Raw genomic sequence first — 17,295 nt, 5'->3', positions numbered from 1 at the left:
TGACAGCAAATAGTTTGGAATAATTCAGTTTTTTTGTATGCTTTTATACAAAGTCTCTTATGTTCACCGTTTATGGCTGCATTTATTTGTTAAAAAATACAGTAATACTGTGAAATATTATTATATATATAATATGATGCAAAGCTGAATTTTCAGCATCATTACTCCGGTCTTCATTGTCACAAATCATTATAATATGCTGATTTGCTGCTCAAGAAACATTTTTTATTATTATTATCAATGTTGAAAACTGTTTCTGCGGCTTAATATTATTGTGGAAACCGTGATAAACTACCGTTCAAAAATTCGGGATATAAGTCGTTTTTTTATTAAGAAATTGTACTTATCAAGGACGCATTAAATAGATTTATAATGTTACTAAAGAGTTCTATTTCAAATAAATGTTCATTTGAACTTTCTATTCATTAAATCATCCTTAAAAAGTAGCATGGTTTCCAGAAAAAAAAATATATCAAGCAGCACAATTTATTTATATTAAGAACCATTATTAATAATTATCAACAATATTTGTTAAAAATTGTGCAGCAAATCAGCATATTAGAATGATAACAATTCACCATTAAGTTTTCAACGCCATCAGAATTTATGGTATTCTTCAAACCATTTTGAAACTTTTTGCCCCTTTTTAGTGAATATATCATATACTTTCTGTTGCATTTATGGGAAAGTTAAAGTTGTAAAATATAGTTGTGCTGGTTTAAACGCAGCCGCTGTAGTGGATGATATTTTAGTGTCATCGTAAAACACATAAAAGTCAAGTTGTCGAGTCTGTCAGCAAAGTACAGAAGCTCAAAGAGCATTTTTAACATACGTTGCATGACGGTTTGCTGTGCTGAACTACATGTGGGAGAAATGATCTGAGTGGCATTTATTAGATAGATCAGACAATTAGAGCCTCATATTGGTGTAGTGCGGTGTGATGACTTTATTTCAGCAGGTGTCACTGACACTGTATCGACATGTTTACTAGTGTTATTGCTCCAGTGACCTCCAAAAAAGCATTCAGACACTTCAAATGTCTGAGCCTGACTGCATGACTTAAGAGAACATGAAACTGAGTAGTAGTATCGCATGTGAGGATGCTGCAGGTGGCGGATCATTTACAGCCTTTTCTCACTGCAGCTGGAATAATTTAACATATAATTTTGATGGCGGATTGTAATCCAGGAAGGCCAGATGACAATCATCAGTGACAACTGTAGAGACTCGTAGTCAAAGGCAAAAGATTAGACTGTATGGAAATTCAAATCTACAGGTAACGCTAATACACATAGTCACGCAATACTGATGTTGTTAACATTATCAATTTGAGAACAAAGTAAAACAAAGCAATAATTTGCACGGTTAGATCTGATGTGAGCTAAGCGATCGTTAGATTCAATCCCCTTTGGTTGCACGATTTATTGTAATGCTTTTTTTTCTCAGTTGGTCAGAACAAAAGCAGTGGAACATTTTCCAGTGGAAATTCTTATTTTGGTCATACTTCCAAGACGTAGAATCTGTGATTCTGAACTACAGTATCCACAGCGGTGCAGTGAAAGAATGACAGCCACACACACTCCTCAAAAAATCAGATTCATCCGCGCTTAGGAGCTGTGCCGCTGTACAACCCACATAAAATCTGTGTTTCCACCGCAGGAACTTTCCCCAGGAACTAGGAACTTCGGGCTGGTACTCGGTGTGTTTCGACCGCAGGGAACCAGGGTCTAAATGAATTTCCGAGTAAATATTTCCCCCTCCAAATGGCCCTGACAAGCAAATGTTTTTCTCGGACAAGTGAATGACAGATTTACTTGTCCGAAGGACAAGCGTGTGAACAGGCTTAATGTCGAGCCCTGAATAACTGCAGTTGCAGGTTTCAAACAGAGATGGCGACAAAGAGGCAAAACGTACGGACTGCACAACCTGGTCTCACAGAATTCCGTGAAATGAACACGGGCCCCTTAACTCAAAATCCGTGGCAGTTTCCCGGAATCGCCGAAAATTCCGTGATGGGTCCACGGAAGTGATACCAATGTAAGTCAATGACAGTATAAAGACGCGTTGGGCATGTTGGTTATCGTCATGAAACTATGATTTTGCCATTATGACATGGAGTGTGATTCTCGATTTAATCAGCCAGCATAATTTTATTTACAATTATTTTTTTTTATTTTTTTTACAGTATTCAGACACGTTTTGAACACGTAACCCAATCCCTTCCCTAAACCTACCCATTTGTGTATTATAAAAAACAGGATATAACAGGCAGATACGACTGCAGGCACAATTTATTCAAAAAGTACAAATATTCCAAGTGTTCCGAGGCCAAACGATTGATTTGTGTGAAGAAAATCCCCAAAAGCGATCAGCAGCGTCGAGTCCATCCGCCGAAGATCATGCACACATTTCAAATTTTACCGCCGGAAGAAACGTTACGTCAGCTTTGACAGCATTGGCTGTCGTATGTCTCATGACCAATTGCGTCATTACATCGGCTTTGATTGTAAAATGCCCATGGCTCTCGTGTGTCTCGTGACAGATTGCGTCATGCTAAAGAATCGTGTGTATTATTTGAATGAGATATGAATGAGTGCGTTGTGTTCACGGAGCGGCGGGATCATCATTTTAGCGATTAAAACATTAAGATCAACTCTGTTCTTTACATGAAGACATCGTGTGACTTAAGAAGACTTGGAATGCAACATGAGTTAATACTTTTATATTGTTTTTGGTCAGTTTTTGCAATAAATACCAGTGACTGTACTTGTATTTGCCTGTTATCTGAGATGGTGGTTCAGTGGGTTAAACCATGGAACTGACACGCAGAAGGTTGCTGGTTCGATCCCAGCGGTCACCACCAGTGTGTCCTTGAGCAAGGCACTTTACTCCATGTTGCTCCAGGGGGATTATCCCTGTAATAAGAGCACTGTAAGTCGCTTTGGAAAAAAAGCGTCTGCCAAATGCATAAATATAAATAATAATAATATAAATATCTGTTTTATATTGTTGAGAGTGGGTAGGAGTTGAGTAAGTTGCTCCAAAATATAAAAGTAGCCTATAAATATTCATAAAATCATATCTACTTTTTACTGTCATTGACTTACATAGGAATCACTTCCGTGGACCAATCACGCAATTTTCGGCGATTCTGTGAAACTGCCACGGATTTTGAGTTAAGGGGCCCGTGTTCATTTCACTGAATTCTGTGAGATCAGGTTGGGACTGCAGCTTTAAACTTAATTTCAATTAACAGAAATGTTTTTAATACTTTTAGTTTTAGTTAATGATAACCCTGCACTGAGCAGAGGGACCACATGTGCGATAATTGACAACCATAAAGTGTCCGTTTCCACAAAGTGACCAGCAAAATGGCTGTTATTGCCGGACACTTTGTAAGAAGAATCTGGCTTAAAGTAACAACCAAAACAGATTATGAGTCATTGCTGAGGAGTCAAGCTTCAGTGAAAGCTGTTAAACCCTTTACCCCATGTTGGGCTTTTGGCTGCATTAGAGTGTTTAGTAATGAAGGCCTTTGATTGGACTAGGTCATAGGGACTGCGGTAACATTATCCCGGTTAGTGTAACGCTCTAAATATGCTGCAAAGCAAAGGGTGCTGTTGGGTTCAGAAGTGCTGTCAAAGCACCAGCGTGACGACGGCCCACCGGGACAGTTTCTGTAGAGCTGGGCCCAAACAAACACCAGCCCAGAATCCATCAATACCACACCAGCTGCAACAGATGCCAGGAGATCTCCGAATGTTAGACAGGGAAGGTTGTAGTGCTCTCTGTGTTTGTATGTACTGTAATAAATTACTGGGGTTACAAGCAAAGGTCATCAGTGACTTGGAAGGGGTTTCAAAGCACATTTTGTAAAAAAGAAAAAAAGGTTGGGGAGGAGCTTGTTTAATCCTCTCAATTATATTGCAAGGATAAATAACTTCCCTCACTCTGGGAGCTCCACCTTTATTTTTAAACAGAGTTGCTTTTAATATTAATCATCTTTTTTCTTTTGTCAAGTAGTCTAGAGCTCTTTGCTCAAGCTTATGCGTTATGAAAAGCACATCAAATCTGTTGTGAATCAATAGTGAGTTGGTTTGATATTTAAGGACAGTTTTATGGTTATTATTTAGTGCAAATGGACATTTGGACATTTTGAATGGACATTCAAATATTGAATTAAATGTTTTAAAAGCAACAGTCATATCTTGTATATTTTGTCTCAACTATCTTTAAAATAGTAACAGTCATTATTGTATTTTACAATTAAGTAAATTAAAATGTGGTTATTGTTCTGTGCTTATATTACTAATGTTAGTTATTACACAACACATTCTCAAACACTAGATTTATACTTCGGTAATATAGGACTGGCTTTAATAATGACATGGTCTCATCATAAGCACACAGCAAACAAGTTGATATGAAATCTATACACATTTTATACAATATATAATAGATATTTCAATAAACTTGGATAGAAACAGGAGTAAAATACAGCAGTTGTTTAAAATCTATCCCTCATCTACACTACATGTGATGTCTTCATTCACTGGACCCTCATTTCTGCTAGAAACAGAACTGATTGGCAAATCATAAAATAATACAATATAATATGGATGGAGGTAGAGGTTTGCGTGGGCATACCTGCATCAGAGATAAAAGGGGAGGAGACGGTCCACTCATATAAATAAATGGGAAAATTTGTAACGCTCAATATGGCAGCCCTTTAGTTAAAAAGTGTATTTCTGAGAGAGGCTACTCTGCATGTGCATGGACCAGCCTGAAAAATAATGAATGTGAAATTTGAGCGATTTATGATGCAGTTGTTGTCAGATTTTGTCCCTTATAATGACATATTATTTAAACAACATTGACAAAATGTTTTGGAAATTTTAAACAATATGGTGTCTTGTGTCAGTGTCACATTTATTGAGCGTTACAATCATCCCTGCTTCCTTTGCCCTTACTCTTGGTATATATATATATATATATATATATATATATATATATATATATATATATATATATATATATATATATATATATATATATATATATATATATATATATATATATATATATATATATATATATATATATATATATATATATATTTAACAATAACACATAAATCATGTGCGCATCAGAACAGTGTTTTGTTAACAAAGGCCTTCTAAGGTCAAATAAACAGTATATATTACATGCATTATGTTATAGTTTGAATCATCATGATATATGAGTAGCGATATGTAAGGGATAATCCACGGCAAACTGTGCATTCAATTATTTTAATGCACGACGTGGAGGCAAAGAACCACCAGCGGTCGTTCCCGAAGGACTGGCCGAGATAAAGCTGTTTTCGGCATTATCAAATATGCGCTGTGTTTATATATGTCACATATATGAGGTCTAAATAACTACATTCTCACCTAATACTACATTCCGTGACACAACAACAGTAGAATTTGTAAAATGATGGTGTTTGCTCGACCGCCTTTACACTCTCTGTGTAGAAATGAACGGTGAAACGGGGAATACCGCATGGCTGGAAAAGGCTCTCGGCCAATCAGATCTGGCCTACATCTGGTATGCATTGAATCCACATATGTCAGACGTGGCCTGGATCTGGGCTGACACTATTTTGCTGTCTGGGATTCGAGAACCAGAACGAACTGTTTTATATCTAGAGCTGTATTTAACCTGCAATCACTCAATGCTGTGGCAAAGTGTCTTCCTCTTTACTCTTTAAGATATGTTACTTCAGAGAAGCAATATCTATATCAACACCCTCTAATGATGTCCATTCAGCCCACCAATCAGCTGTCTGCATTGCAGTTTGTTGCAGCACCACATTCTGATTGTTAATTTGTCATTTAACACCATCACTGTTCATCACTGTGGCTGCTTATGCAGGGGCTCGGTGTCGACGTGCTGACCTCCCCGTTTACTCCCACCCATCCGTTGGCATCCTTTGCTCGTACCCAGTCTTTACCCACATAACCTTTGACCTCTCCTATCGAGCACCTCTCACTGGCATCCAGCGCTAACATCCTCCTGAACATCTGCATACACACGGGTGTGAACCTTTTCCATTGAGATGGCACGGGGGCCTTCGCCCTGCGCCAGTCTGCAAACTCCTCGTAGAAGTCGTCGCTGTCGTTGCAGCGCTCCCAAGGGAAGAAGCCCGTGAGGATACAGAACAGAAGAACAGCAAAGGCCCAGGTGTCTAAAGTAGGCTCCACTTTGAGCGGAGGGACTTTCTCCTCCTTCTGACCTTCCTCCAAGACCATGGCGCACAGCTCTGGAGCCATATAGGGCAGCGTGCCTGATATGAAGCGGATGAAGGTTCCTTGTCTCTGGGTGAGGCCGAAGTCGGCCAGTTTGACCCGCCGGCAGTGGGTGTCCAGCAGCAGTATGTTCTCGGGCTTGATGTCTCGGTGGACCAGGCCACGCTGGTGGATGAACTCTAGAGCACAAGAGATCTGAACGGCACAGCGCTTCACTGCGCACTCAGGGATGCCCACCTGGAGACAAACAGAAATACTGTACAGCTTATCAATAAACATTTTTAAAGTAGGTTAGAAATATTGTACACAAAAAAAACAATAATGTTTGATAACAAAATTAAATATATATATATGTATATATATAACTACATCTTTTAAATAAATACAAAACAATAACTTAAATGGGTCTATTTGCTTAGTCATTTGTAAATGGTATTATGTATATGCAGGGCTCACCAGCCACTGTGGCTAATGGTACTTTTACTAAAGTAAATATTTATCTGGTTATTTGTACTTTTACTTCACTGTACGTGAATACTCACCAAGACCAGCATGTTGACATTATTTTGTGTGTATTTGACTGTTTAAGTGCAATAAGCAGTGAAAAAGTACTTGATTTAGTACGGAGAGGCGGCTTCAGGGGCGCCGCTAAGGGGGGGAAAGTTAGGACGATTCTAAGGGCCCCTAGAGATTGGTTTTATTAGTAGTAACAGTACTAGAAGTAATGTAATAGAACTTATAAATGTATAATCTACCAAAGAGTTACAAATATAACAAAATGATGGCTTATTTCTGCATTTCCGGCAAAATACACTCACAAACCACTCACGCTCACAGGTAAAACGACATTTGCTCAAATCCCACTCCGACATTTCTCTGTATTGTAGGCTACTGTACTTGTTGCAGTCATTAAGAAAAGTTATTTAGTTTTATATTTATGTTTAAATATTATAATGTTATTTTTTATGTCTAACTATGTTGTCAATCTATGTTGATTATGAAAAGTGAACAGCATAAGTGAGAAAGGACACATCATAAGATGCGCAATGCCAGGAGACATGGAGTGGGTCAGACAGGATTTTGACCACTTCATTACGTTTTGTTTTGTAGAAAGCCTTTCTTTAAAGTGAATTTCGTTTTGTATACATTGTATCTTAATTTTAATCAATGTTTCATCAGCCAATTGGGGCATTCTGGGTTGAGCAAGCGGAGCTTAATTGGTCAGTATTATTAAATTGCAGACAAAAATTTTGGATAGCTAGGTTGGTGCGGTAGGGGGCCCAACATTATATTCTTTCATAGGGCCCAAAATTGCTAGCGGCACCCCTGGGCAGCTTTATGTGCTTTATCGTACTTTGGGTGTGAGCACAAAATATGCGTCAATGAGTAAAATTATGCGCAATACGCACAACCTCACACTGAAATTCAAGCCCTGTAACAGCAACAATATTAATCCGGAGCAAATGAAACGAGCGAGTGAGGGGAGGCGGGTTTGTGTGTCGCTCGCTGTCGGAGTATTGGAAGCATACCTGTCAAGTATCCGGGAAAGTCCCGTATTTTACCCTTCTTTCCCGCCGTCCTCCCGTATTAGTATTTTCCTGTAAATCTCCCGTATTTTAACCTGCGTTATTAAAAAACAATAATACCGGAGTAAAAAAACAAAAACATTTCCAATCTGAGCTCTGTAACTAGCCTCGCGATAACTGCCATCTGCAGTAGCCTACAGTATAGGTGTCAGTTGTCGCAAGGTTAGTGTGTGAGGTCAGATGACGAGACGCGGGGAAAAAAAACAAAACAGAGACGGATGAAGGACGTAACGATAGAGACGGATTAAGGCACCCTGCCAAAAAAAAAAAAAAAACCTTGTGTAAATACCGTGATCAATGGGACAGCGAATTTAATTATAAAATGTAAGTGACTTCATGTTAATTAATTGTTTATGGAACTGGCGTATGAAATCAGTATCATTTCCAGTCGTGATGGTATTCAGGAAAACAACACTCTTGTTAGTGTGATGTTGCTTAACTGTATCATATGTTATAAATATAAAAACTACACCATTTTATCCATGTATGTTAACTGAGTTTCTGTGTGTGAGCGGCGCTCATTTGTTTTCGATTTTCTCCTCGAGAGGCTGCGCGAGCCTCAACAGCTCAACCTTGTTAACGTCAGTTCGTTTTATTATCCACTATCGATCGTCACTTACACTAACTGAATGCAGAATCATTATTGCACTTTGGTGATTCCCTAGTTATTTTTTGTTTTGACATTTTACTCAGGATACTTGTCCGTTGGGCAAGTAAAATTATTTTTCACTTGCCCCTTCAAAAAATCCACTTGTCCCGGACAAGCGGACAAGCGTTCATGTCGAGCCCTGCCCATAGCAATGCAAGTTCAGAAAGGGTATTTAGCATGGTACAAAAGATTGTTACAGAGAATTGGATGACATTAGACAACAGAACTGTTTGTGCTCTACTCTCATGTAAAATGAACCACTCTGGCCCAGCCCACAAATACACTCCTTCCAAAACAGTCTTAAAGAATGCAAAGTCTGCAACAGATTTGTACAATAACTCACTAAAAGAGTAAAGAAAAGTTATGTGAAATGAAAAGAAAAACTGTAAAAGAAAAGCAATATGAAATGAAAAGAATTTGTGGAATGAAAATAAAATCTTAAGACAAGCAATGTTAAATGAACAGAAAATATGCAAATAAGCCTTTAAATAAATGCTCATCATATATACCCTTTTGTGTTTTCATTTGGGCTATAACACCTGTCTTAAAATGTAAGGGATATGGAGCTTGGTTGGGGTGGTGGGACTGCTTGCGGTGGGCGCCGAAAAATGTCCCTTATTTTCAAATCCAAAACTTGACAGGTATGATTGGAAGTAATTCAGATATTTCAGTATCGAAAAAAGACTACGATTGAAAAATGTATATTGTATATCAAATTCAACCCGCATGTTAATGTCAAGCCCTGTCTATATGAATAACAGTCTCAAAAAACCCAACGTTTTGCTTACTCTGCTTGTGCAGGCACAAAATCCTGTCAAGACAACATCATTGCATTATAAATGAATATTAGGTTGCATGAGTTTATGAGCCCCTGCTGTGTTATCGCCACTTTAAGTCTTTCCAGTCTTCAGTACGTCTGGCTTAAAGTTTCACTGGATATGCTGAAGTAACAGAGACTCATGTTGTGACAGAGAAAAACAGCTGCTCTGCTCTTCTACTCACACATTACACCCTCCAAGATTTCCTAAGAAGACATGTGAACATTACCGAAATATGTCAAGCGTACCTCCGGCTCCTAATTCAGTACGAAAAGCATGTGAACATGTTTAGCGTGTGGTCTGGATTCCAGATCCTTAAAGTCACTCCAGGCCTGCGCCGACGTGTTCGACAGGCCCGGGGTGACTTTAAGGATCTGGAGCTTTATTAGTCACATACCGGGCAAGTGTTTACTTCAGCTAGGGGCACTTTTGGCACTGTGGACATAATCAAAAAAACCTAAAATATACTTTTCTCACTAGTTCTTTCATTACTACGAATGTCAAACAGTAAATATGCATGCTTCTGATCCAACCAAAATGTAATTTTCAAATTATGGAATCACATGTGTTGGATGTTACGGTAGTGACGGTAGCTCATTTCATTGCTAACATTTTTTTAAAGGATCTGGAAGTTATGAAAGTCCTCAGAGACTTTGTTGTGAGACAAAAAAAAAATGCAAATGCATTTGATCAGCATCTGTCAAACATAATTCTATAAGCATGCAGCGAGAAAATATACCTCATCTAGAGACACGTAGTGTCTGTGACGAAAAAAATGGTAACCTTCTCAAGTGTCGGACAGTGATTTGGAAGTTATCTGGCAATGACAGACATAGAGTAGCCTATGTTTGCAAGAAGAAAAAAAATCGTGACTTCTTTGGGCATCAGTATTAAAGGAACACTCCACTTTTTTTGAACTCATTTTCCAACTCCCCTAGAGTTAAACAGTTGAGTTTTACCGTTTTCGAATCCATTCAGCCGATCTCCGGGTCTGGCGGTAGCACTTTTAGCATAGCTTAGCATAGATCATTGAATCTGATTAGACCGTTAGCATTGCAGCGGCGCAATTATATTACACAGAGCCTGAAAATAGGCTAACTTCCGTCAACATAACAAACGTGACAACCTGCTTGCACAACACAACAAAAAATCACAACTCTTAATTTTCCGTCGGTCTTTGTACACGATGTAACTACAGAAGAGTCAAGTTTTAAATAGGAATGATCTATGCTAAGCTATGCTTAAAGTGTTACAGCCAGACTCAGAGATCGGCTGAATGGATTCAAAAACGGTAAAACTCGACTGTTTAGCTCGAGGGGAGTTGGAAAATGAGCCTTTTTTCAAAAAAAGTGGAGTGTTCCTTTAAATATACACAAATTATATATGGGGTTTTTTTGTACTTTTTGCATCATTTGACATAATTATTGGAAATGACACACAATTTATTATTGAAATGTGAAATATTGACCTGTGGCATAATTTCCATCATTTACATTTTTTTAAAAGCTTTATTTCACACTTAATTTAATTAGAAGTTATAAATGAAACATTTAATAATATGATGATTATGATGATTTTTTTTTTATAGTTAAAAATGTAATGTCTGGGACAAAGGACACATCTATTTATAACGTGCAACTGAAAAGAAGCAAAAAAGATGAAGGCATGGTAAAAGATTTCGGTAACACTTTACAATGAGGTTGTATTAGTTAACATTAGTTAATGCATTAGTTAACATGAACTAAACAAGAACAACACCTCTGTTCAGCAGTAGTTCATCTTTGTTAACGTTAGTTCATAAAATACAGCTGTTCATGTTAGTTCACAGTGCATTAACTAATGTTAACAAGATTTCAATAATGCATTAGTAAATGTCGAAATTAACATTAACAAAGATAAATAAATGCTTTATAAGTGCAGCTCATTATTAGTTCATGTTAACTAATGTAGTTAACTAATCTTAACTAACGAACCTTATTGTAAAGTGTTACCAAGATTTCCAATATGTTTAACATTAAAGTGCCCGTAGTTGAAGAATGACCCATGCATCTGTGAGTTTGCAATGCTATACTAGTGCATTGGTGCATATATGAATGAGGGGAAAGATTTCATGATTTTTGATCACCCACCCGTGGCTGGATGATGGCGAACAGGTCCCGTCCTGTGACGAGCTCCTGGGCGAATCCGTAGTGCTCGTTGGACTGGAAGGCGATTCCAAACAAGCCCACGATGCAGGGGTGGCAAGACAGATGCAAGGAGATGCAGTATTCTCTCAGGAAGCCCTGCAGTTTGGTCGAGGCTTTGGGCAGCACTTTGAGAGCCATTGGAGTCCCTGTGACACAATCAGCAGTGACAAATAGACAAGATCAGAGGACTTTTGGCCTTCGTAGAAAGTGCTCCAGAGACATAAAATGACGTATAGTCTTATGTTTGTAGTGGAAAGTATTTTCACAGCTGTTTGGATGACATCTTGGCATTAAGATCTGTGAGAGTGTAAAAGAGGAGATAGTGTTTCATTTAAATAGCATTAACTCATTTCTGCATTGCTCAAAGTGTTCCTATAACAAAAGTGGGCATGCAGTAACTGTGAACAATGTATGTTCATACACTCCCTCTCTCTCTCAAAAAAGAAAAAGAATCTTTTCATTGTTTTAATTAGTAAAATATTGAAAATGATTTTCCCTATAAAGTTTTTGGTAAGCCTACACAAATTAACTAACTGTTATAAGGTTTTGTCAGATGAGCTAAAAATGTGATATGGTAACTGAATCTAAACTGATTTTATGAAACACCAAAATATTCTACTTTTGGTTATTTTTGTCAGAGTTATGTTCTGTTTTGGCCATGTTTCTTTGTGTTTTGGTTCTGTCTTCCTTGTCTGCCTGTCAGTAACGTTTAAGGTTTTACGGGACAGCACCATATAATTTAAAGGTTTATAATGTAATAATTATGATTAAAAAACATTTATTTTACAGCAAATGCGAAGTGTCACACAGGGAATTCTGGGAATGTCAATTTACGTTTTTTCACTGTAAATTACACAATGACTTGTTCTTTTTCACTTCCAAAAACTGTAAATTTAATGATATTTTACTGTAAAATTTTATTAAATGTAAGGTTAGATCTATTACAGTTATTCACCATACATAGTACGGAAACTTTCTGTTAACCAATTAGTAGGGGCAGTCGTGGCCTAATGGTTAGAGAGTCGAATTTGCAACATGAGATTGCGGGTTGGAGTCTCAGGTCCGGCATGAATTGTCAGTGGGGGTAGTGAATAACTAGCGCTCTCCTCCACCCTCAATACCACAACTGAGGTGAGACCCTTGAGCAAAGCACCGAACCCCCAACTGCTTCCCAGGCGCCGCAGCAATATGGCTGCCCACTGCTCCGGGTGTGTGTTCAACTTCACAGTGTGTGTGTTCACTATTGTGTGTGTGCACTTGCATGGGTTAAATGCAGAGCACAAATTCCAAGTATGGGTCACCATACTTGGCCACACATCACTCACTCACTTAAAGGGTTACTTCAGTGATTTAGCATTAAAGGGGTGGTTCTGTGGTTTTTTTCTAGGCTTGGTTGTGTTTATGGGGCGCAGTATAACATTATAATACACAGTCTTAATACTTCTTTTTTTTAAAAACGCCATATTTTTCTTATATTTTACCTTTATTCCACGCCGCTGTCTCCACTGTCCTTTGAACAGCTCATTTGCTTCCTGCTTCTGTGAAGCCCATCCCTCCGAAAAACGCAATGGTCTTAGATTGGTTGGATGGCCAAATGTAGTTTGTAGTTCTGCAACAGCTCTCTCTCTTTCGTAATGACTGCGACGTGGCCTCGCCCACTTTGTTGCGTGTTCGCAGGGGCAGTGTTTATGTTAATAGCAAGGGCTTATGATGTCACCAACCCGGGAAGAAGCTTGTTGTAGTCCAAACCGGCCGTTTTTGTAGGCAATAAACTGACATAACTTTAAAAGACAATATCTCTGTAACTTTGCAGATACTGTTTATGCTCAAGCAGCAACATTACACAATAACTAAAGTTAAAAAAGTGAAATCGCATGCAACCACCCCTTTAAAGGACAACCCCTTTAAAGGTGAAAAATGAACCGAAAAATCGAATGTAAAGAGATTTATCTCTAAAAACAGATTAGCTTATAACGCAAGTAAATGGGGCACAGAGTAAGTAAATGCAAACCGAAGCATTGAGAATTTTGTAAGTGTACAAACAGTTTAATAAGAAGATACTTTATAAAGACAGTACATTACGCGTATACAGACAGAGCCATCTTGGAACACAGTCTTGACGAGTCGAGCCACGAACGCTGTGCTAAGCTGCGATAATTCCTATCGACCAGCTCACACAGCGTTCATGGCTCGACTCGTCGAGACTGTTTTCCAAGATGGCTCCTGTCTGTATACGGTTTGCATGTAGGGACCCTCATTATGCTACCGTGTTAGTGTGAGGCTATTTCGAGCCTTGTTAGTGGTATTAACTAGCGATTTAATTTGACTTATTCTATGCCCCATTGACTCGCGTTATAAGCTAATCTGTTTTTAGAGATAAATCTCTTTACATTCGATTTTCATGAAAACGCATCCCAGAGAACGATCTACTCTGTAACCATGTGTTAATTACCCCTAGGTTCATTTTTCACCGGAGTTGTCCTTTAAGCTTTGTATTTAAACTGGGTCATTTATGCAGTAGAAATGTGGAATTCTTTTTTGAATTTGGTGCCTTCTAGACTGAGAAGATTTATTTTTGTCTCGTGGATGAAAGACAACAACTCCCAGAATGCACTTGCTTCGCTGCCCTACGAGGCCACTCCGTACACCGTCGTTTTGATCTTCATAGTAAAACAATAATTTAGTTTAGTTAGAGAATAAACACTACAATTAAAAACTGAACGTGTCTTTTCAATAAAGTGTGAGTGAGCCGAACAAAAGTCACGGCACAGATGCAGCAGGATCAGATTTCATTCATCATGATGAGGTAAAGTTAAGCGCCAGTCTGGCACGTTTTCAGATCGCATATGGAAGCTAAACTATACCAAGAATTCATTGAAAAGTTGAAACACTCACTTTACTCTGCACCGCGCTCCGCTATTATGATTGTCCGTGTGGCCGTCTGTGTCTTACATTCTGTGCGTGAGATCTCTCCCCTATGGGCGGTTTGATAACCATAACAGCTCCATCTAGTGGCTGTAGTCTTTAGCCTCCGGCAAAAAAATCCTCCGATGACGCAAAATGACGATATTTGCGTCCTCGGAGGATTTTTTCCAGAAATAAAATGCATAATGCTCTCGTCTCAGGGGGATATGAGGGAGGAAAGTACCATAATTCAAATATACTATGGGGTTTCTACTGATGCAAAGCCTAATACTAAATCACTGAAGTTACCCTTTAATTGTTTATCACGTAGCATTTTTACAGTCTTTTACCGTTAAAATCATGATCATACTGTAAAAATAAAGACTTAATGAACATCTGGATGACATACCTTTGCAGCGGTGGGTGACCAGCAGCACATGGCCATACTTGCCACGGCCGATTTCTTTAATGATGTTGAAATGTTCTTTAATCTCGAGTCGACATAAGCTCTGAGATGTCAACTCCATCAGCTCGTCTATCAGACTGCTGCCCTCCTCCACTGAGCCCAGTTCAATCATTGCACCGCCTGCCCTGGTAAATAACGAAACATCAAAGAATATTCAGCACACGCGTGTAAACACTAACACAATGCCTTTCAATAGAAACTGTGCCCAGCTGTAAATGTGCATTTATGATTCGAATGAAGTGCATATTATCAATAACTTTATTATACATGATGATTAGCTTTTGGAACTCTTGTATTGCACATTCACATTGCAATAGCTGAGTGTTTCTGTTTGTCCTCGTCACTCATCACTGAACAATCAACACATTCCTCCTCAGCTTCCAAACACTCACTACATACATTCCTGTTCTTGTAAAGCTCCTGTGCTTTCTGTACTCTGATACTCTGTGTGCACACAAAACACGTGTGAAAGACCTGCCGCGTCAGAAAATAAAAACAGAACGTAGTGTGGTATGTGCCATTATCACTTATGAGCTCTTCCTTCCTTTTTAATTCTAATATAAGCAGGTTACACTGCATGTTATTCCAATGAACAGGAAAAATTGCTGTTAATACTTTACTTATACTTACTTCTACTTAAAAAAAATTATTTAAAGGGTTAGTTCACCAAAAATGTTAAATTATCCCATGATTTACTTACCCTTAAGCCATCCTAGGTATATTTAAATATATATATTTTTATAAATATATATGTAATTAATTACACATTTATTAATGTACATGTAAATTAAATCACACTATGTTGTGTATACAGCCATTTTTTCTATTAGAATTAATTCAGCATTTCTAAATCTAAATCAACCAGTTTTATTCAAGTCCAAAATATTATTTAACATCACTGAAACCTCCTAAATACAAAGACCTCATTTTTTATGCATTAAATCATAAAGTAAATAGTTATGTAAGCCCGATAGCAATTGCATGTCACCACTTTTTACTGTGTATTTAAGTCCAACAAAAATGTAGTTTTCCATTAATATCAATATAGCAGTCTGCGTTAATTTTAAGAAACATATCAACCAACAATTATTTACAAATCACTGTAATGCAAATGTTTTATTTCACTGCATGCATAAAATTGTAAATTCAGACTATGCACAATGTCCATATGGATGCACAATAATGCACAGGATTTAACTTAATCAACAAATCTGCCATTGTTAGCTGTGTAGTAATGTCTCTCTCTCTCTCTCTCTCTCTCTCTCTGCCCTTCTCTCACCTCTCTGCTGTGCAAAGGATCAGGGCGCCCAGACGCGCAGCAATAGCAGCAGTGCTGCAGCCCAACTGAGTGAGGATTCCTGTTCTAACAGGGGCTTTGAGCTCCTGCAACGCTTTATATGGAAGAAGCACCCACTCTGGGAAGAGTTACGCTTCTCTGGTGCTGACTCCACCCGCAGCACACGTAAACATGTTCACATATGACATATCTCACACACACAAGGCTGAGACGTCATATCATGTATCCCCAGATATGTTTATGCATATTCCGTTGGCCTATTTTATACAAAAACACTGCGTTCTAAACTTCAGAACTGACTTTTAAGATGCAGAGTATTGATAATCAGTTGATTTGTTTGTATTAGGAATATGAGTGTGCGTTTATGCACGTATGCACTGTGTTGGTCTGTCTTTCTTTTTAAAGCACAGTTTATCGGTCTAATCGAAGGTGACTGTCTTTTGCATACTCTCACAGCTTCATCAGATTCTATTCTTATCTCCATTCAGCAGTGCTTTAATCAAACAGTCAGTGTTATTTATAAGAACAGCATGGCAAAACCAAAAAAAAAATCTTGTTTAGTTTGTAAAAGGGTTTCAATAGACAGTAATACTTGTTTTACATAATGAAAATATATATAATTAGATATAAAAATACATATTCATAATAATTTCTTTCAACAAATCACTCATAACAGGATGTCTATAAATATTTTTTTATTTATTTTCTATAATTATCAGAATATTTAAGTTATATCATGAATTTATACTTTCATTAAATACATTGAATTACCCCCCACCCCCAAGATTATTTAGCTTAAGAAATGGAAGGATTTTTTTAAACAATATCTTAAAGGTGTTGAAGATGTCAATATTTTTTTTCTGTTTTTCTTTATTTTAAGGTAACAGAGTTACACATACCGCATGCACTTACTATAGTAATAACAGTAAATTATGCAAGTAACTAATCCTAAACCAAACTGTAATTCTATAGTAACATGTACATGAAGTCAATTCATATTCAGTACTTATTTGAGTATAAGTACAATGTAACAATAAAAAAGTGTAACCTAGGTTGTTCAAACACTTAATACATGTACATTTTTAAATATAGCCCCTTT

General features: G+C 37.8%; 1 protein-coding gene across 1 annotated transcript; it reads right to left on the bottom strand.

Moving 5' to 3' along the window:
* Window positions 1-5,179: 5,179 nt before the first annotated feature.
* Window positions 5,180-16,258, bottom strand: LOC307132637 (serine/threonine-protein kinase SBK1). Its single transcript, XM_079827101.1, has 4 exons — window positions 16,179-16,258; window positions 14,843-15,024; window positions 11,473-11,675; window positions 5,180-6,527 (listed from the first exon to the last, which is right to left on the bottom strand). Exons 2-4 carry the CDS (start codon window positions 15,009-15,011, stop codon window positions 5,886-5,888), a joined length of 1,014 nt encoding a protein of 337 aa, XP_079683227.1. The 5' UTR covers window positions 15,012-15,024; window positions 16,179-16,258; the 3' UTR covers window positions 5,180-5,885.
* Between the last annotated feature and the right edge of the window lie 1,037 nt (window positions 16,259-17,295).

Source organism: Gobio gobio, assembly GCF_949357685.1.
Source record: "Gobio gobio genome assembly, chromosome: 10".
In the NCBI taxonomy this organism is placed as follows: Eukaryota; Metazoa; Chordata; class Actinopteri; order Cypriniformes; family Gobionidae; genus Gobio; species Gobio gobio.
This window is presented reverse-complemented; position numbering and strand designations above follow the sequence as displayed.

Excerpts from the sequence above, each read along its gene's own strand:
- LOC307132637 (XM_079827101.1), bottom strand. The coding sequence starts at position 15,011 with ATGATTGAACTGGGCTCAGTGGAGGAGGGCAGCAGTCTGATAGACGAG. Across the intron at positions 11,676-14,842 it reads GGTCACCCACCGCTGCAAAG|GGACTCCAATGGCTCTCAAA; the intron begins GTATGTCATCCA and ends ATTGTGTCACAG. Across the intron at positions 6,528-11,472 it reads TCGCCATCATCCAGCCACGG|GTGGGCATCCCTGAGTGCGC; the intron begins GTGGGTGATCAA and ends GTTTGTCTCCAG.